Source organism: Cylas formicarius, unplaced genomic scaffold (genome assembly GCF_029955315.1).
Source record: "Cylas formicarius isolate icCylForm1 unplaced genomic scaffold, icCylForm1.1 PGA_scaffold_2__14_contigs__length_35257938, whole genome shotgun sequence".
In the NCBI taxonomy this organism is placed as follows: Eukaryota; Metazoa; Arthropoda; class Insecta; order Coleoptera; family Brentidae; genus Cylas; species Cylas formicarius.
Genome location: NW_026844319.1, coordinates 4,855,497 through 4,877,929, shown reverse-complemented (window position 1 = coordinate 4,877,929; position 22,433 = coordinate 4,855,497). Strand labels below are relative to the sequence as shown.

General features: G+C 37.3%; 1 protein-coding gene across 1 annotated transcript; it reads right to left on the bottom strand.

Moving 5' to 3' along the window:
• Positions 1-5,939: 5,939 nt before the first annotated feature.
• Positions 5,940-22,153, bottom strand: LOC132698556 (venom serine protease 34-like). Its single transcript, XM_060664713.1, has 5 exons — positions 22,060-22,153; positions 15,779-15,977; positions 13,912-14,112; positions 11,496-11,804; positions 5,940-6,032 (listed from the first exon to the last, which is right to left on the bottom strand). The coding sequence occupies exons 1-5, from the start codon at positions 22,144-22,146 to the stop codon at positions 6,010-6,012; spliced, it is 819 nt and encodes a 272-aa protein (XP_060520696.1). The 5' UTR covers positions 22,147-22,153; the 3' UTR covers positions 5,940-6,009.
• Positions 22,154-22,433: the final 280 nt, after the last annotated feature.

Here is a 22,433-nt window from a genome sequence, read left to right as displayed (position 1 = left end):
CCTCGACCTGCGGAAAGCATGCTTCCATCGAGAGGGCGCTGCACAGATTCCGTATCGAGCAACCACTCATCGACTACCTGATGGACGGCCTGTCTGGCTGCGCAGCTTCCATTCGCATCGGGGGCGCGCGCGTCGAGGGCATCCCGCTCCTACGCGGCGTTAAGCAGGGCGACCCACTTTCTCCAGTCCTGTTCAACATCGTCCTTGACGAGCTGATGGTGTGGCTGTCCCGCATGCCGACCGAAGTCGGCATCGGCGACGAGAGGGTCAACGCGATGGCGTATGCGGACGACTTGCTCCTCCTGACTCCATCTATGAGGGAAATGCAGGTCGTCCTCAGGGAGTGTCAACAACCCTCCAATGGGAGAACGGAGTCTGGAGGGTGTACGCTTATGGGCAATGTTCGGGGGGCTTGTCAGGCCAGCCCCGGCCTCCCAACAAATTGTGCAGGCACCAAACCTTCTAAAAAAGCCTCGGATGGACTTTGCCCGGGGGGGGGGGGCTGCCATCGACTTCCGGCTCCATTCGTGGAGTATGTGATGACGGAGTACGACAAGGCGTCCACGGTAATATCAGTGGATGTTCGAGTTTCTGAGGTGAGAGTTCGTCAAGGGGATCCCTTATGGCCCATCCTGTTTAACCTATGGTTCGACTACGCGTTGCGCAGTATGCCGCGGGAAATCGGATACACGTTGGGGGAAGCGAAAACATCCAGTGCCTGTCTTATGCCGACGACCTGGTCGCGCTCTCGAGCACTCGATTCGGGATGAACGTCTCGCTTAAGCACCTGCAGTCAACCTGCGGAAGCATGGGTATTAAATTCGCTCCAGCCAAGTGCATGTCGCTAAGGTATGTACCTGTGGGGAAGGAGAAGAAAGTGAAAGTCCTCACTGAGCCTCCGCCCCCGGATTCTTCGGAAGCTGGAGTGGGCGCGAAGGGATCCGAATAACGGCACTTGTGATGGTAGCGAGCTCTGCGAGGCAGCGTACTGTCTGCGAGTCCAGCAAATGGGTAAGACCGGCTGTTGGTATTCCAGGCGGAGATTACGTGCAGCTCAGAAGCAACTCATTACCGTCCCGCATGCGGGTCAGTAGGGGGGGCTCGCCAGGAAGTGCTATGCAGAGCTGGCTGCGGCATACCGGAAGCGGCTGCCCATATGGTACAGCATTGCTTTCGAACGCCCGGCGGAAGGGTCCTTCGTCATGATGCGGTTTGCCGTGTCTCGGCGAGTGGGCTCCGAAGCAGCGGCTGGCACGTCGAGCGGGAGCGGATGTTTCCGACTCCCATTGGGAACCGGAAGCCCGACATCATCGCTAGCAGGGCTGGCTCCGCCGTCATAGTAGACGCCCAGGTGGTCTCTGGGAGCGTCGAACTGCCGCGAGCGCATCAAGCGAAGGTTGCGAAGTACGCTGGCAATAGTGAACTCATCACGGGCGTGTCCGAACAGCTACACGTCTCGGAAGGAAAAATCACCACCACCTCTGCGACCATTTCATGGAAGAGAGTGTGGTGTCGAGATTCCTCAAAGCCTTAAAAGATTTAGGCCTTAGTTCGGGTCTGCTCTCAGGCGTAACTACTCGCGTCCTGCAGGGCAGCCATACGAACTGGACGAGGTTCAACCGCACGACGCTGGTGAGGGGGAGAAGGTAGCGCAGCGAAAGATTCCGGGAGACCCCGCTTTCCTTCTCACAGGAACGGGTGGTGCGTCCCGACTGGTTGCCTGTGTAGCGATACACAGCGCGGCTGGGAACACGCACAACATTCCCGACTCTAGTCCGCCACTATGCACAATACTCCCGTCGGAATACTCGCACGCCCATCGGTGCGACACTTTTCCGTGATGACGACGGCATCATTTGATTTACCATGATGATTTTTCCACCGAGTCGATGCATAGCATCCGTACGGGGAGGAGGGACTGAGTAGCCAAATGCCTCGTCATCTAATTAGTGACGCGCATGAATGGATTAAGATTCCCACTGTCCCTACCCACTATCTAGCGGATGGAGTAGCCGCGTGGGTGGACCCTAATTATCGGGGCCCGTGGCATATGGCCACGATACTAAGAGGAGTAGTAGATTGGATGACCTTGAGCGGACCAATTTTCGCTAATTTGTTAAATTTTCTTATGAGAATTTACATGCACAAACGGCCGAAATTGCTGTTGAACGCACATAGCCTATCGACTCTCCGCCCCCTCCAACAATATATAAGCAGGTACAGCAAGTTCGATAATCAAAAAATGACGCATAAGGAATCCAGAAGATTGCAGTAAGTAGTAAGTATTGTTTCGCGCACACATGTGCTTAATGTCTTTCATTGGGATAATTTGCAGCTTATACTCGTTTATTGACATATAGACTCTTAAGTAAGTAAGTTCTTTGAAATGTGTTCACTAAATCTTAATGATACGTTCATCGTTACTCCTAAATTTTTGGCCTTGGTAGCAAACGATCTTTTGTATCTTTGTATCTTTTCGGGAAGAGCATTGCAGTCGCGGGCAAAGAGTGGTACCTGAGTTTTAGCCGCATTTAACCTTAAAGCATGCTTGTCACATATGTAAAAACATGCTGCAGATCGAAATTAATATCTGCTTCGACCTCACTCCACTTTGTGGGATACAGGTTAAGTATCTAGCACCCTAAGAGCCTGTATTTCTACTGATAAAACTCACAATTTGTTAGGAAATTTTATTAATATCGTCTTGAGTTTGTCTTAAAACAGCTTCTAAACTATTTAAACAAGTTTCCGAAAAAATATCTTTAGAGTCAATTAATTAAAGGCGAATTTACAAAATGTTTACAATTTTATTTGTTTAACTTACATTACTACCAGAACAATGTTGCTATTTCTTTCTATAAGGTCTTACTTCTCGGATAGCGATTTTGTCTTTTCCAAAGCAGCTAGTCCTCACGAATTTCGCCCGATGTAGTGACAATTCCCCAAATCACCACAGAGATTCGGAATAAACATTCACGGATACTCAGTTTTTGAAATGTCAACACGATAAACCAATGTTCATTCGACTACCCGATTGTTGGAACTTTTCGATCGAGAATGGAGTCTATCAACGATCGATCGACTATTTTGATTATCCTACCGACTGCTCCAGTTAACTTATTCGATACGCCAACGATTAAAAAAAATAATTTTTATTAAATAATGAACATCGTTTATCTGGACTGAAAAAATCATTAAATTGTTTCACGGTCTATTAAAATTCGAAAAGTAACTCATTTTGTCATTAAACTAATCTGATTGATCCTGAAGCGTTATTAATTGCTTTTAGTCTATATGTAAAGAAATATGCCGATTTTCAATTTTTAGTTCCAACGAAGCTAAACACGAAAAACGCACATAGGCAAAAATGTTTTCGATTTATAGATCTAAAATCAATCAATTGTAGGACTTCACTGAAATTGAAAATATTATGTCAATTGCATAAAATAAAGACCCTTCCGATGACAAATGAGCTTGCCAAATTTTGTCGAAATTAGAGAAAAGGTTTTTGTGCAATTGATTAGAACCCCACTATTAACTTTGAAACACATAGGTAAAACTAACCAAAAAAAGCTCATCCAATATTACAGATTCAAATATTTTAAGAAAATAATTTAAAATCGATATTGGACGATAATTTTTTACTTCATTTTTTCAGGCCAGATTTCAAAATCAGTATAATTTTTGAAGTTGTTGAAGACAAGTCGTAAAAATGATGAAAAACAGTTTTGTCAAACTTGGACAAGACTTTGTAAACAGAAAAGGCACTCTATTCGATCCTGGATCCTTTTTCGTATCAAGTGATTTAACTTTCTTTTCAATTACTTCCATGAACTTTCTCTTTTTGAAAATTTTGTTGCGGTTTTGAACTAATAACTCTGGTACTTGTGCTGGCTTTTCAAAGACACTTTCAAGATACCTACTAAACACGCCACAGATTTTTTTAAAATGACGCTGCGACCAAAATGAGAAAAGTTTTAGCACAAACATCTTTTCAAATCTTCTGTCACCATACTTTATTATCCGTTATCATCTCGTGGAACATGTCGCAACAATTTGTAGTTTTTTGCAACTTGCAATTTAAGTTTTGGCTTTGGCTGTTCATCGCTTCTGATGCTTGGATATTTCTTTTGTTGAATGATGATTTGCCTATTGTATAGTTCTCCCTTAGAGAGTCCAGTCCCTTTTAATTAAGGTATCCTCCCAGGTTTTTGGAAGTACGTCACCATTAATCGAAAAAATTATCCGAATTATAGTTTCAGTCGTGGCCAATAGCATCAAAAAAACTACAAATGTCACAAATTTTTGACTCACAGTCTGAAGATTTGTCCACTGAAGAGTATGTAAGATTTTTTGCCAGAAAGAAATCATGATATGTGGGTTAAGGTCAGCGTCATTGTAAGTTAGGCTGCTATAAGAAGACAAGAAGAACAAGACAAGAAGAAGTAATAAAAACTAATCAATTTTTTATCACGACTGAGGGAATACAGGAAGAGAGCATAATAATAATGATAAAATAATAATCACGAAATGTGGGTTAAAATCAGCATCATTATGAGCTGACTGCTATAAGACAAAATATTATTAGAAAAACTAACCAAAACTAATCAACTTTTGTATCACGACTGAGGCAATACAGGGACAGAACAGAAAAATAATAAATGGAATTGGAAGTAGTAATCATGGGTCAACAACATGTTTGGCCACAAAGACCCAGAAAATCAAAAGTGAAGTCACCAGTTCCATCAAAATCACTATCCGCAAGCTTCGTCAATATAGACAAAGACGAACCCACTAGCAAGAGAATATGTGCCAGAAATGCCTGAATTGGCATGCGCCTAGATTGTCGGGCGTATACAAAGCTTGTTTAAACTGCAATCATCAGTTCCGTTTGAGAAAGTTAAATTAAAAAACTCAAAAATATTGATTTAAGTACTTTGTCACCAATTAATAGTGATAGTAAGACCATTTATTCTAATGATTAAGGATTAAGCATACGCCTTTAGCTTTACTCTAATCTATTGTATTCCAAATAACTAAAAAAATAATTTTTAGACTACTTGAACGTTGAACTGATTCATGAATTAATTTAAGAAGTGGGTCTATAAACAAATTTGATAAGTATAATGCACAATTACGATACGAAATATTAGTAAACAAATTCATCAAGTCCTTCACAAATTTATTGCCGAAATTGAACTAGAAATAAAAAATATTCATTAACGCATTTCGAAACTTTGTTTTCTCCATCTGGGCCTTCATACGACTCAGCATATTAACAAAAGTGTGATTAGACATTCTCAAAAACTGTTTAAACTTTCCAGAGTTCTTTTTAAACTCTTTCTTGACAAATTTTAACACCGCTTAAATCCTTTTATAGTTATTATTTTTCTGTAGAACATACTGGGGCATAAATATTTCAACTAAATATGAAATATTTTAAATCAACAAAATATAGTTAAGAAACAAGATCCAATATAACAGCTAAAATGTATGAGTTGGTTGAACTATTAAATAACACTTTGAAGCGTCAAATCAAGCGATTATGTTTTGTCGACCAACGGAGCTTACCGAGTTAAGCCAAAAAGAATAATTCAGAATGCTCTCTGACGAGAAAAAACCATTTTGGTTTTCGTTTGTTTTAAAGCTGGACAGGAACTCGTGACAATTCTTGCATTTTAAACCTTTATATTTATAATTTTCTGACCAGACACCACGTGTATAATAGTCCATAGTGGGGACGTTGATTATAAAATTTACCTTTCAATGTCGTCAAGGTGTTCTGCTTGTATCGAACCCAAAGTCATGAGTACATTAAATTTCACAGTATCTTGGGAACTCTACCCGAACATTTTCTTCTACTCGTGGCCTATTGACGATTAAAATAAAAAAAAATTATATATACTTATATATAAATATTTATTGATTCTACGGTGACACAAATATGTTTAACCGAATATTATTATTATATATAAAATAATAATGTTGCACACTTCCGTAAAGGCGTCCCTAGCGGGTACAAAAATTTACACCTGAAAAAGAAAGAAGACGCAGTATAACAATAAAATAACTTTATGAAAATAAATAAAACTTCTTAATGGCAGTTGATTTGCATTGAAAATACTATTCCTTTGGATTTTCAGCTAGTGGCGCTAAAAGCAACACGTTATTTTTCTATGCGTCAATGTTGTTGGATTTTTTATCGCTATACCCCTCTCTAGTTAAATGGGTGTGAATGTCAGCGAAAAAGTTCCATTTCATAACAACGAATTTGATGTGATGGAAGACTACATGTCATTATCTCGGGACGTCTTTGTTACCTCTTTAATATATTGCGTTGCTGTAGAAATATGACGATTTTATGAAAATCGGTATTTAAATGTATCAAAAAAATTGCAAAGATCTCTTGAGACGTGGACCTAGTGATTTTCCCAACATCAATCACTTTACAGGTCTTCCCATCTTGTCTAATTTTTTTTCCAAAAAATATAAACATTTCGCAGTGCTACATTCACAAATGAAATTACTACAAAGGAATGTCGAAGTTATTGTCAGTTGCCACTGAATTTATTTAAATTATTAAAACTCTTTTCATGTTTGGTGCATCAATGTAAAGAAAACCAATTCGAAAACTTTTTTAAGTAAAAAGGTGTAATTTGTTCAAGTTCTTCGAGAAAAGCTGCATCGTGAAATATAAAGAAAATATTTACTTGTAGATGCACATCTACTGTCTTGTATCGTGTTGACTCTGCCTTGGAAAAAGTCTTAGCTTTGTACCCCATTTTTATCATTCTATTCAACAACTAAAAAGTATTAAGTTAAATGCAGACGACATTATAGTTAGTTTCCAAGTTAAATCTCTCCCGAAAACCTCCCTGCAGAATTTCTCATATTAATAAAAAAAATAGATTTGGGATGTAACAAACAAATTTACGAACAAATATTAGGAACATCGGATCCGCGATTTCCCATGCATCACAAATATTTTGTGTTACATTTTGAAAAACTAGGCACTGATAAGTTACACCTAAAAATAAAATGTGGACGAACTATCTAACCTCCATACATACAAACATCAATTTCAAAATCGAATTCGAAAATAACAACACCCTTCACTTTATAGACGTTTTTATTAATCGAAAACCAGCTTTAACCTTGGGCCATTTCGTCTATAGAAAACCGACTCATACGGATCGATACGTAAAAAACGTAAAAATCATCCATGTTCAATTCAGTTCTTCTCACCAACCATTTCCATTATCAAGATATCAGACGGCCTATTAAAAAATACACTTCAACAAAACCACTTACAGAATGCAACTCTCGTTTGCCATTGAAATATTTTAAAAATGTCAGCGATCTCTTGTCCTATAATCTCCCGATCTCTGCGATCGGTTAAAGGTAAAATTTTGCATGAGACAGCATACCGTGAAACTGCGGCAAAGACTTAATCGAAGAAACAGATCCAAAAATATCAAGCAGACTAAAAAATACCAGAGATCACTCAGAATTCGAGAAATAATTACATCAGCGGTTTCTGAACATCGTCACGAAACAGGAAGCCTCGTTTTATGCGACAATACCAAATACTTGCCTCTAACCCTCTCTTTTATTCAAGAAAAAATTGTGAATTTATCGCAATAATCAAACAGCCCAATAATATAAACCGCGGTACAGGTGTCATCCCGTGTGGGGTTTGCTGGATCCCCCATCGGGCGCCTCCCCAGGTGGTGGATAGGGGAACGCCTCCCAAGATATAGGTGGTACCGAGGAAATAAAATACTCGGGGCGAACCAAAATCCAGCCTGGAGATGGGCAGCAGCATTTTCAGTACCGAGCTGAAGCACAAAAGGAATGATCTTGGACTGGTTTAGGGGAGGACAGTGAAGGGCTCGACTGTAACAGTATTAGATGGCCTTCATACTGCGATGGGGAAGGCAACGGGAAACCACCCCATTATTTTCCCGCGTATATGGCAAGAAACTCACAAAGAATGGCCCTCAGTCCCCGGCAGACCTTCGATGGTCAGAGGGTGCGAAGAATCCCCGGGTTAAAAACTATGAACCACACTTACAAAATAGCGACATGGAATGTGCGAACACTGTTTGAGGGAGGTAAGCTGGCAAATGCCTGCCATGAGATGGACAGGCTTGGTATACATATCCTTGGAATTAGTGAAACGCGATGGCCCGGCTCAGGATCGATCACGACCTCAAACAAAACCTTTTATTATTCGGGAAACAATGATCCCAGCCATCGACATGGAGTGGGCATCTTGCTGAATTCCAATATAGCGGCCTCGGTTGTAGGTTTCGTACCATTATCTGACCGATGCATGCTCATACAACTAACTGGAAAGCCTGTAAATATTAATTTGATTCAGGTATACGCTCCGACTGGCGACAAACCACTGGATGAGCTTGAGAAATGGTATAGTGACCTCAAGGAATTACTTAGTTACACGCGAAAGGAAGAAGTTACCTTTGTTATGGGGGACCTAAATGCGAAGGTCGGAAAGGGAAGCTCGTCGGAGATGGTTGGGAGCTTTGGATTGGGGCAAAGAAATGACAGAGGGGACAGGCTAATAGAGTTCTGTCAGGAAAACAAGTTTGTAATCTTAAATACCTTGTTCAAGCAACCCCCGCGAAGACTATACACGTGGACATCTCCCCAACACAATAATGACAACATAGTGCGAAACCAGATTGACTACATCATGGTGAACCAGAGATTCCGCAGCTCAGTCAAAAATGCAAAGACGTACCCCGGCGCTGACATAGGATCTGATCATAATCCTGTGTTAATTGATTTCTCTATGACACTCAAGCTCACGAAGAAAAGAAAACCAACACCACAAGTTGATGTGCAACAATTAAAACAAGAGGCAAAGAAAAACTCCTTTCAGATCGAGCTTAACGCCAACCTCCAACGAATTAACCGAGGCTAGCGGACAGCAGATAACATTGACGCGACCTGGACTGAAATATCTTATATACTAAAGGAAGTCACAACTGAACACCTTAAGTCAGAGACTAAGAAAAAGAAAGAATGGATGACCAGAGAAATTCTAGATCTAATGGACAAGCGCAGGGAATGCAAAAACAAAAACCCAACAGAATATAGACGCATCCATTCAATTATTCAGCGGAAAATCAGAGAAGCAAAAGAGAACTGGATGAGGGAAAGGTGTGAGGAACTAGAAGACCTACAGCGTAAACATGATGGTTTCAACCTGCACAAAAAAATTAAAGAATTATCTGGAGCAAATAAGCGACAAGCACCATATAGACTGTTTGATAATAACCACCAGCAAGCAAAAGACATCTCTGAGGAAATAGTCATATGGAAAAATTATATCCGAGACTTATTTGCCGACTTAAGAGAAGAGCCATCCACTGGCAATAATAACGAAGGTCCTACCATAATTAAATGTGAACTTGAACGCGCTATCAACCAACTAAAGAACAATAAAAGCCCAGGACCTGACAATATTTACTCAGAAGTTATTAAGTTAATTGATGAAAAAAACTTGGATCTCTTCTTAAAACTACTTAATCAAATATATAAATCTGGTAAAATTCCGACAGAATGGCTGGAATCTACATTCATTCCCATTCCCAAAAAGCCGAATCCTCGTCAATGCAATGACTTTAGGTTGATTAGTCTGATGAGCAACGCCCTAAAGATCCTTCTCAGAATTATCCACAATCGAATCCGGGAGAAATGCGAGCAGGTAATCTCAAGAGAACAGTTTGGATTCAGGAGAGGCATGGGCACTCGTGAAGCACTGTTTAGCCTCCAAGTTTTGGCTCAGAAATGCATGGACCAGCAGAAGAGCCTATACATATGCTTTGTTGACTTCGAAAAGGCATTCGATAGAGTTCCACATACAGGCCTTCTAAACTCCCTTGTCAACGTGGGAATCGATGGAAAGGACATTCAATTAATAAAGAATCTCTATTGGCATCAAATAGCAAAACTAAGAACAAAAAATACTACATCTGCGGAAATAGAGATTTGTAAAGGAGTACGACAGGGATGCATATTGTCACCGATTCTTTTTAATGTTTTCTCGGAGGAGCTGTTTAAATTCGCATTAGAGAATATCTCAGATGGAATCAAAGTAAATGGGGAAACTGTCAACAACATAAGATATGCTGATGACGCGGTTCTGATGGCCGACACAGACATCGGGCTTCGGAATATTATTGATAGCGTTCAAAGAGCATGCTCACAATATGGGATGAAGATCAACATTAAGAAAACAAAAACAATGGTAATTAGCAAAAATCAGAATATCCCGATTCCATTGCAAATCGACGGCGAAGTCCTAGAAATGGTAAATCATTTTAAATATTTGGGTTCCTGGATTGAAAGAGACACAAACCCCGATTACGAAATAAGGACTAGAATTGAGCAAGCGCGCCAGGGATTTATGCGATATAGGCGGCTCCTCTCTGATTCATATTTGGACCTGGGCCTACGTCTGAGACTGGTACGATGTTACGTCTGGCCTATCCTGTTGTACGGCGTTGAATCATGGACGCTGAAGGCGGCCATGATGAATAGATTGGAGGCGTTTGAACTCTGGTGCTACAGACGAATGTTGAGGATCCCTTGGACAGACAGAATTACGAACGATGAAGTACTTCAAAGAGTGGGTGGTGAGCGAGAGCTACTACATATCATAAAAGTAAAGAAAACATCATACTTAGGCCACCTACTCAGGCACGAACAGTATGAGTTGCCACGACTGATAGTTGAGGGAAAGCTGGAAGGAAGGAGGGGTTTAGGAAGAAAGCGACTGTCCTGGATGCGAAACATCAGAAACTGGACCGGCCTGAACTTTGAACAAGTAATAAGAACGGCACAGGATAGACAAGCATTTGCCAATGTGATCGCCAACCTTCACTGAAGACGGCACGCGATGATGATGACAGGTGTCATCCGCGAAGCAATTAAAACTCTCCCTACCATTCGACCAGGCCGGTATTTAAGGTGCGCGCAGAACAATCATCAAATCAGTTTCAGACAATGCTCTAAAGAAGTCACGAGCATCCTGCGGAAGTTTCTTTGAAAAATAATTATTAGCACGAATAAACATCACAAACAAAACAAAATTTTCAAAACAAAGTTTAAAAGTAACTTGCAAATGTACATAAAAATTACAAATTGGCTTGTCCTAGAAATTTTTACAATTTATTCAGGTGCATTGGACAATGAAGTTTTTCTTAATATTCAGACAAAAGTATATTAATTACATTAATTAATTAACACTTCTCGCAGCTTAAGGTTTTATTATAAATTTATAAGAAACCTTAACTTTTATAATATTTTTTTTTTACTTTTGTAAGAGGTCTAATAACTAACCAAAATGGTTTTATAATATTATAAAGGTTTCCATTTTAATAATAATGTCAGACTTTAGCTAAGCCTCAATTTTACGAATGAATTAAGTAACGTTTCCGTATCATACACATCAGCAATTTACATACCAGTTCTGGCAACGATCCAATCCAAATACGAAGTAACCCTGGTGTTAATTGAGGGACTGTCGATATTGCAGTCGAGCCCGTGGGATATGATCCCGATAAGATGCAACCTTTGAGTGCTCGGATCCATCCACAGCAACGGGCCTCCAGAATCACCAGCGCACTCGCGATGTCTCAGAGTAAATGTACATATATGATTGTTGTTGATATTCTCAGTCTGGTCCCGGGCGCACTGCTGGTTTGAAATTACAGTGAGACTTGTCTTCCTTAGCACGTCCGATTGGCTATCGGAAACGTTCAGGCTACCCCATCCTAATACAGTAACAAACGTAAAACGAGATACAAAGTTACTTATTCATAGAGGTACTACAAAATATCCGTATATAACGTGAGCAAAGAAAAACTGAAAATAGAAAACAAAGAAAATAAAACTAAATTCTATGGGATTATTAACCTCAACCGCCTCTTAATATCCCCAAAAACGTTGGTCGAACATGTCAAGTTCTACGTGAAAAGTGACCATACCGTCCATAAAATTTACACACTAGGAGTATACTATTGAACTAATTTTTAAACTTTAAAACTAGCGGCATCAATTATTGATAGGGTAGATATACCTGATCGAAAATCCTTCACCAAACTGTACACGAAATCTAGCATGGCTAACGTAACCGTTTTATCAATGTGGGCTTCCAATATAAATTTAGGATTTAAATAATTCTAAGGGTTTTTAATGTCATCAACCAAATGTATTCTGTCACCCCAAAGAAAAGTTCCTTACTTTACTATGTCAATTTTTCAAAGAAACTTCCTTAGACTACTGTAATACTGTTTACAAATCTTGTGGGTTCTTCCTGCGCCGGTTGTTGTTGAGTCGAACTTGGTAACGTTTCGCCAATCATCCTGTTGGCTTCTTTAGATCTTAACTGAAATTGGCTTGTATTTTACTCTGCACCTGTTTAATATTTGCTGAGAAGCGGAGCTAAATGAGGGGCATAAACATCGTCTCGGGTGACTGATTCACATAGAAACGTGGAGATATCTGAGTCGTGATAGATTTCTATAGAGTCTGGGAATTTTCGTTGGTAGAACGGATTACATGCAAGAATTTTAATTTATCGAATAAAATTTTATTCCCGGTTTCGTGATTGTGTTCGGCAACTTGTGATGAGTTTATTTGTCTTAGTCTTAAGGCTCTTTCATAATCTTTGAGCCTAGTTGATATTTTTCGTCCGTTCTCTCCAATGTATTCTTTGCCGCATTTGTATGGAATGCTGACGATGTTGAGACATTTTCGAACTCCTCGCTTTTGGAAGGTTATGGTGAAGTGTATTTTGTAATGGAACGCTTAAAATCTTTAATGTAGAAATTGTTAGAGAGAAGAGGAGAGGTAAGGTGTTTTAATGCTGGGTGTAGTCACTCGGGTTGAAATAGTTTTACGGATCTGTAAACAAGCGACTTGATAACCCATGATTTTTAGGCCGGATGCTGATGTGACAATGCATTAAGGTATCGGTCTGTAGGTGTAGGTTTTCACACAATGACCCAATGTTAGTTCTGATTTTCTATTGATAAGAATATCTATGAATGGGAGGTTGTTATTAGTTTCTAATTCAATGGTAAAACGTATGTTAGGGTGTATAGAGTTTAAATGTCTAAGAAAATCTACTAGGGAATCTTGAACATGAGGCCAAATAACAAAAGTATCATCGACCGTAACGTATCCATAATTTTGGTTTTAGATGGAAGGTGTGATGGAGAACCCGTAGCTGTTCCTGACGTTTGACCGTTTTAAGAAAAATATGTTCCAGACAAGTATTTTTCAATTAAGATGAGAAGTAAGCAGTAATATAATATTTCTATGCAGAGTATTGACAGAGATCTTTATAAATTTCAATGGTTTTACAGTTTTTTTTTTTAATTTGAACCAACCACCTGCAGCCAATAGAATGGGGTGAATTGATTCTTTGTCAATGTCAAAAGAAGTAAATTTAAAATATGTAATAGCTACTGTCACTCAATCTTTGAAGAATGCAACACAAACAAAAAAAATGGTACAAATTGGTACTTTAATTGACGTTTGATTTTGAAATAATAATAATTTCAATTCGAAGTCAACCGACCTATCGAGTTGTTGTGCAATATTAGATTTTTCACGTATTCTGGTTATCAATCCATTTATAAAATATTTTAAATTGATCATGTTCATCTAGGCATTGTTTACTATGCAAGTTATAGTCCATATCTTCTATTTGGCAATTCAAAAATATGTATTTTAAGAAGAAATGATACTAAAATATTTTTCGGAAAATGACTTGGAGAGAAACAACATTTTTAATAATTGCAAAAACAATACTGTTAAAGTCACTTTCAAATTTTTTAGATCTAAACTACAGCGTTTTTGATTGTAGAAACTTACCCAATGCCGTAACAAGTTGACCAACGAAATCGGAGGTTTTATACCGAAGTGGTAAGCATATGGGACCGATATACAAACTAAACACTATTTGGTTTTGAGTTTGAATGATCGCGATGTCAGCTATCACCGTATTAATTAGACTGAAGTTGGGGAAGATTTCGTAGGTGTTAACATTATAAATCTTCGAATAAGGGGTGGTTCCTAAAACGAAAATTATTCTTATAAATATAGGTCGGTCGTTCAATCTCCTAATTTTATCTCGCACTTTTTAAAAAACAATAAGATAATTCAAGATTTAAATATACAGATTAAACATAAATATGGTCGCAAGATATTTGAGAAGGAAAGAAAAGGTTTAATAACAACTTAATGCTGCCATTTAAGCCGCTCCTAACTAGGTTGTCATTCAATTTAAAATCATAAAATCAGTACAGATTCGGATTCTGTGCCATAAAAATATCAGGTTTTGCCCGAAATTTGATTCTGAATTCTCGGTAGCTCGTGCTGTAACCTCCAGGCCATTTATCTATCATGTTTGTCAAGAAATTCTCTAAAATCCCAATTATGCATTCATCATTCGTCACCAAAGTGTCACTTTAAAATGTCAGCTTCATTAAACACTGTCGCGGGTCAATTCGAGCGTTTGCATTTCTCTCTCAAATTGTTTTCGGTAGATTTAAAAACTGTTTAAATTTACAATGGTTATAATTGCCGGTGTTCGTAACAATAAGACAAAAAGTAGGTTACTAAATTACAATAGGCACATATTCCTTTTCTCAAGACATGCAGAACGACAGATACTACAATTCTTACACAAAATGTTAATATATCAAAAATGGTATATACCCCCTTTGACATTTCATTTAATTTATAAATGAATAAGTGCATAATTAGACATTTTGGATTAGGGAGTGGAAAAACATGTTGAAGCTAACAATAAAGTCGGATTTTTGACAAATAGGATAAATCGTCTTTTTTGCTAATACAGTGCCATTAACCGAGAAACAAAAGAAAAATGAGATGTCAAAGTTGCTCTCCCCCTACCACCGTGTTCATGGAATGAGGGTCTTGTTAGGTGTTATGAAACAGTTTTATAATTCTTTAGGTATTCCACCGTTTTCATACCTTTTGGGCACTTGGTATAGCTTTAAACAAACGAGGCCATTAATAGTTCTTAAGAAATTGAGCTTTTCATATTTTAAATACAACGTTAAATATTGCAATTGTAATTGTAAACTTGAATTTAGTTTTATTCAAAAAATTTTAACATTTTATTGATTTAAAATTCTGGACATGGATAATAGAATTGACCACTTAAAACAGATTTGAGTAGTTACCATCTCGAAGCAGATGAAATCCACTTTAGTGTAAGTATCTACGATCCTCGTTATTAACATTAAATTTAATGCAGTTAGCTAGACTTATGATACAGGGTAAATCAAAAATGCATAAGGCCATCATTATAAAAAAATAAATATGGCGGGAAGAACTATAAACCACGAGGAAAACACAATTTGGAAAAATTGAATTTGTGGGTTTATTTTTTTTAATAAAAAAATTCGGTGGTGTCCATTGGAGAGTCATAGCTCCGTAGGTTGCGCCTATAGAAAAAAAAATTTTTTCGTGCCTTATCTAAATCTCAGAGACTTTCCCGCACACCCGGTATAATTTGGATTCGGGAGTAGAAAGAGAAAAGTAGAATTCGGGAGTAGAGGAGAGGGAGTAGCAACGACGTTTACTTAATGTTTGTCGAATGAAACCCACTAAGCGGATATCGAAATATCGATCTCTATAGACAAATCGATACTTTATATTTTGATCGCAATACGCGCGCGATTTTACGTGAAACTGGACGATATTGCATTACCTGAAGTGATGTTGTGCCCGCCCACTAAAACCGAAAACGTGCTGCGATCTCTATTGTAGACGCAATGACCGGCGGTCAACACGAAAAATTCAGAGATTATGCTAGCCCCGCAAATTATGATGAAAGGGTTCAGATTTACCAGCCCCGCCATCGAAGGGAACTCGTTGACGCCCGTTTCTTGTCCTCCAAGGATTGTAGCCTAAAAAACGTACGTTTTGCCATGTGAAATTCGAAATTTCATCGGCATGGCCTACAATAAATTCAATGAAATATAAAACCTTTCTAGAACGGCGGGAAGAAGTGCAATTTAATTTTGCTGCTGGAAAAGCTATTCGGAAGAATGTGAACCAATCAGTAATGGCATTTAAATTTAAACAGCTATATTTCAATCCAAAGAAGATTGTTGCGTAAAAATTGAACAGGTGTTTGGCAGGGTAATTCATTTTATTATTCAAAATAAAACAATCAACCTTAATTACTTTTTCAAAAATAGAAGTGTTTTCTAAAGTTGCAGCTATATATACGTTCTTTTCCTACTTTAGTTTGCAAAATAGAAAGTGCGTTAAATAAGTCTTTAATTTTATTTATAATAGGGTCAATAATTTTTAATTTTGAGAAACTCGAATTTTCGAAATCTTGTAAAATTATTAGAACTTCATATTTGTTAATGACCTATACCAATACATCTTTATTAAACATTGAAATCTCTCTATAAGCTGATTTTTAAACATTTAGACCTATTTGATTAATCTCCTATTCTAGTTATTTGTCATTTTGACACACTTGCTGGAAGGTTTGGTTAAATTTCTCAAGAAAGATAAGAGCTAATGAATTAAGGAATCGGCGTAAACATCTAATCGTTTTGCTGTCAGCTAGAAACAAATAATAGACCGGTATATACGGGCTATAAATAAAATTTATTGATTTATGGATTATATATTTACGTCTCAGTATAAATTCATAGAGTCAAAAAGACGATGCCTGATTGACATAATTTTTTCAATACCTTCTCTTTTGTTCAGGAAATTTAGAAAATCCGAAAATTCTTCTACTTGAAAATCCATGTATTTGTCCCTGCCGGTGAAACGAGCACCAGTGTTGTAAATTTCAAACAGCATATTTTCCTTGATCCTAATAACACCAGTGGACATTTCCTTTTTTTTGCTGAGTTGAGTACACTTTTTGAGTCACGGTTGATTTAGGAGTTTTGGACTATACGCCAAAAATTTATACAGATCGATCCCTTCTTGCGAAGGTGTACCCGTCACTAGACACAGTAGAATTAATACTTTTTGGAATTATCGCTGCGGTAGCTGCTACTATTGAAAGTAATCTTTGCCATTCGCCGAGATAATGGGATACAGCCAACTCCATTCTTTCGACCAAACGTCATTTTTAAAACAAACGTACGCTGCTAATAAATTTCAGCACTTAACTGAGACGATTTAATTTAATGATCTTATTTTTATAACCCTAAATCAAAGCGGACCTTTATTTTGTGGAGGCAGGTTTAAATTGTTTTCCTGCTTATTAAATAACCTATGCCACATAACCAGCGAGTCGTATGATATCACGCCCGAAGTTCATCAACGTTGCTTATTTGCTCGCTTTGCGTTAGTCTGTTTTACATATGCCGGTCGACATAAAATTGCAAATTTTGAAAGCATACCTTTTTATTGTTTTTTCATATAGGAATTTGAGCACATAATCAATGATATAATAGTACAGATTTTCGTAAGGCACACAGGTGTAATCTACCGTTCATATGGAAGGTGCACACATATTAACAATCAAAGGTCGGGATACCTGTAGTTGTTCGATCTTCGAAGTCAAAAATCTGTTTTTGCTTGCCCTTATAGGTGCGCAGTGTGAACCAACCGCGTAATCAATTCGTCGATAAGGTTTATAATCTATAAGGTATTTTAATCCGTGGTGAAAACGCTTGAGCCAAGGTACGCAATATACGCTTCACTCTCTGCGGCTTGATTATGTAGTAAGTAGTAAGTAGATTTCCGTCATAAATTGCAATCTCTTTAGCGACGAAACCTACAGTGTCCTTTAGATTAAACCCTTGAATATCTAACGCCACTATCCGCGTGGTGACAACCGCCAAAAATGTACTGTTTCGCCGAATATTTTGTGGCAAATTTTTTGAACATATAATTTGCGAATCTTTTTAAAAACCGTTGAATTTGTTTTACTATTTCAGTTACCGGATTCTAACTAAATACTTCGTCATGTAAAATGAGACAGTAAATCGATGTATCCTTTTGGATATTAGCGCTAGTTTCAAATTCAATTCGCATTACTACAAAACCATTTTGATGAGAACCATCAATGTGTGTAATGGGACATTTTTCTTTGCTACGTGTGAAAATTGCCTCGTGCGATGTTCCGTAATAAGAGTGCCTAAAATTAGCAACCATATCAAATAGAGTCGAATACTTGTTTTTTCTTTTTAAATGGTTCCGAATTTAAAAATACTTTTATATTAGTTAAATTGACGTCATCAAATTTTTTTCTACTTTTCTACTTGACCTTTCCTATTATCGTGGATAATGATTTGCGTCTGTAGTTTATTTTTTGTTTCTACGGACCACGTACGAGTTGTGGTTTCAATAATTTCCCAAGATCCATTGTTATCTCTTTATTAGACTCCATGATTTTCGTTAGAGCAAGTTCTTCGGCATTATTTGCTATAAATTTTGGAATTTTCCACCGCGTCTAAATCGTTGCTGGTTCGTATTAAAGCCTGGTAGTGGACATTATGAATCTATCACTGATAAATGCCCGCATTTGTAAGAACTGGACTTTTGTTTGGTTGAATAATTGTAATATATGAAGAAAGCCTTAGTTTTGTATTTTATATAGCTCACCCAATCAGTTCCCCGTTCAGTTCTCAATATCCAAGTTAAAAAATTCCGCATTCTCTAATTTGATTTTTTTGCTGCAGATTATCACGCATAAAAACGCCTCTGAAATGCTGAATTTTCTCCAAACGAAGACTGCTTTTGCTTTATTCCTCTGCCAAGTCTTATCCTTTAAGATCTTGTGTGGTTCGTGTCTCCTCCTTAAATCGTTAGACTGAGAATATGCTATATCGTGCTCTTTACAAGCGGCTTCTATGGTATTTATACCAGAATCACCTTCATTTATTCTCTTTTGTAAATGGGTACCCAATTCGCTGAATAGGCGACCACTATTACTATGCAGTTCGATAGTAAGTTTGTTTATAAGTTTATTTACCAATCCTGAACCTTTCGACCTGTTTCGATGTACAATAATCAGAGTGTTAGGAAATAGTGTTTCTAAATATTTAGGTATTGTGCTATAAATACTTTTGCAGGTTCCTGTTAATGTCTCAGTCGAAATGTGAGTAAAAAAGCAAGCCTTTTCTTTGCCCGTAAAAAAACGACGACGCAAAAAGTTCGAGCTGCGAATTTCAAAAGCACCCCCATCACTTTAGAGGTAATTGCAACAGGGCACTAAAATTCGGGTAAAACCAACGTCATATTTGGTCGAACATCCTGGAATGCAAATAGATTTGAAAACGTTGACTTATATTCCAAATCCCCGTAACAGCCAAAATACGTGTATTTGAGAGAACTGCTAAAGCCTTTACAAGAGATAGCATCATTATAGCATCATCGACTAAAGTCATGGCTAACCGATGCAAAAAATCGAGAAGTTCTTTTAGAGATTTTTTCAAATTGAAAATGACTACAGATTCGTATTCGAGACTACCTAGAAGTAACTAGACCAATGACCAAAGGTTTTAATGTTTTAAAAAAATAGGTAAACCTTGTAAATAACAAATAGAAATTTTAATTACACAAAGTCCAAAAATATTGTTAAAAAAGACTTTTCAAGAGACATTCATTTTGAAGTATCATCTGAAAACAACAAAGTTAATAAATCTTAGTATTCGAAAGGTATAATGTAATCAAAATTAAAATATAAATTAGCGAATGAACTTGACAGTCGAATGTTCGCTTCTCCATGGCAAACTTTTACAAAGGAAACAGTATGCCGACGTCAATAAATTTTGATATTTCAATATTTCAAACACCCCGTAATGAAACATTATTAAAATTGGTATAGTTGGATTCTAAGTACTACTGAATAAGAATTCCTTGCCATAGAGAGTACTTCCTCAGATATTCGAGAGAGATGGAGAAAAGGAGAGAAATCACGGAACTTCGTGCATAAAGTCACACGCCCAATGATATTAGCGGTACGAATTTGTTTTGGGAACGAATTATTCATTTAAAGAAAATATGCGCATATTTATGCTGCTATCGGATTAAATTAATTCTTTATTGATAAAAGGAATATTTTTAAGGAGACTATTTATTACGAAGTGAGTATTTAAAAGATTAGTAATAACAACTAAATAATGCGACTTAAATTACGACTTTTCTTAACCTGGCAGCACTGCCGTAGACGTCAGAGCAAATCAGGTGTTTGTCGATGAGGCAAGAAAAAAAATTGCTTAGAATTTGAAACGTAAGCACGGAAGTACTGGACCGTATTTCACTATAAAACTCTGGTCAAGTGAACATGAATGATTGAAATATAAACACTAATCTACCAGGATAACTGTCCCAAGGAAAAATATGAATTAGCCCTAGAAATTAGTCTGTTGATCAACCGAAATGTAAGCAATATTTAAGGAATTATTTCCCTATATTTTCGTCACCTGTTCCTCCAGGAATATGTACGAACAATTAATGGATGGTAACAAATACAATTGGATAGCATTTTTATGTGCTAAATCGTTTCTTCGAAATTTATCAAGATTTTAAAATTATGCTCGGAAAAAATTATGTGGAGTTCATTTAAAATAGTCATATTTAAAGATACATGCGTGGGAATTAGGTTTTCTGGTTTATTTGTGGGACCTCGGTAAGATTTAGGCTTTCATTTAACTTCAGGTTGAAAGTCATCAGCGGACGGACGAGTCGGCGGTTCCAGCGGTACAACGTATTCTGTGTTATCTTGCTGATAATAGTTGCTACAATGTGATTTATAGTCTCGGTAATATGATATTGATTTAATTGATTGTATCGATTGATTTCTGAGTTGCACAACTCATCGGCTTCCATATTTTGCAGCTTTTGAGATGTACTTGGCACATGATGGTTTTAAAGATTATTTTGTTTATTAAATCATGGTATGCCACTGTTTTGTGTAGAAACCAACATGGGTGAAGGAAGACTTTTATGTGGCTGCGCCTGAAAACGATTTGCGGTTTACCAAAAGCATAAGAATTTGTCTATAACTTGGCTTACTATTGATTGGACCGGTGGCAAACGGCTGTTGCTGTTGCCTAAAATTATTTCGGTTATGCCTATTTTTGACAGGGTACCAAGTTACTTACGTCTAATTGTTGTTTCCAAAGGTTCTTTTAAACCTGATAAAAATGTTTTCAGAGCAAATGCGTTATGGAGTTAACGTTTTATTTGTTTTGCTTCACTACTCATTTCATGTGTATCAATAATATATAATATACCCAGATTTAGAATTTGTCACGCTTATAGGAATTGCTACCAGGTTGAATAGTTTCTAAATTTAAAGGAAAATAATTTTTCTGACATGAGCTTACATTAACCGATAGCAAATGTTTCAAGATTATCAATTAATTTTTGGAAATGCTGCCTGGAGGGCGCCAATTAGTTAGGGAGACCGTTGCCTTTTTAAAAAATATATTTAAATTTACAAGATATTCGTTACAATAATATATCTTAACTCATTCTTCGAATAATGAAAAATAGAGTTTTTATATTATATTTAAAAAATAGATAGAAAAAATAAGTTGTGTTGCTAACGTAATATTAATTCTAGAAATAACTCGAATCTTAGTTTTCACTCATCCCAATGAAGGTATGAATTCATTCTATTGACCAATTCATGTAATACAATCTTGATCAATCCTGGCGAAATTTTCTGGTATTTTTTTGAAATTATCCTCTCTAAATATTGAACATCTTGACACGGCCCTCGCTGACAAATGGTTCATTAAAGTAGGGTGGTAAGTTCATCTGAACTATCAGGTCAAAAAAGATAAGAATATCTGTGAATAGCGCTTCCATCGATCATACGTTCAAAATATTCCATAACATTCAATATACTGCTGTCACATAATTCACCTTGTTTTTTCCAAATAAGTCGCTTTTGTAAAGGTCTATAAATTTATGTGAGTTTAATATTGTGTTACTTGAAGCATTTACAATAGCCCTCGTTTAGATGCACTCCCGGAAGAGCATACAAGTTTGTTTTACCATTTGCTTCCAACCACAATCGCAGGCCGCTAAGTTTTGTATGGTCGGTACCCACAGTTCCTTTGAACTGTCCTTGATAGCGGTCATGGTACAGTGGAACTGTCCACCGGGAGAGGTAAGCGTGGAAAACAGTCCTGAAAGAAAACGCCAATCAACAATAATAGCCTAGTGTTTGATCGAACCACTTTAATTTTTATATAAAAATTAAAATAGATAAATTTAATTTATCTGTTTTAATTTTTATCTGTACAGTTCCATAGGTAAAATTCAAACTATTGAACGGCATCTTAAAGACCCATTTAAATAAAAAATTACAAAATAAAGCATTGGGTTAACTACATTTTGTATAAAAAATCCTGCAAAATTCACTCCGA

Bases quoted from the DNA above. Each gene is read 5' to 3' on its own strand.
- LOC132698556 (XM_060664713.1), bottom strand. From the start codon at position 22,146: ATGACCGCTATCAAGGACAGTTCAAAGGAACTGTGGGTACCGACCATA. The intron at 14,113-15,778 runs GTAATGCAATAT...TTTTCGTTTTAG, and splicing joins CGGGCACAACATCACTTCAG to GAACCACCCCTTATTCGAAG. The intron at 6,033-11,495 runs GTATGTAAATTG...TTTCTTTTTCAG, and splicing joins TTGGATCGTTGCCAGAACTG to GTGTAAATTTTTGTACCCGC.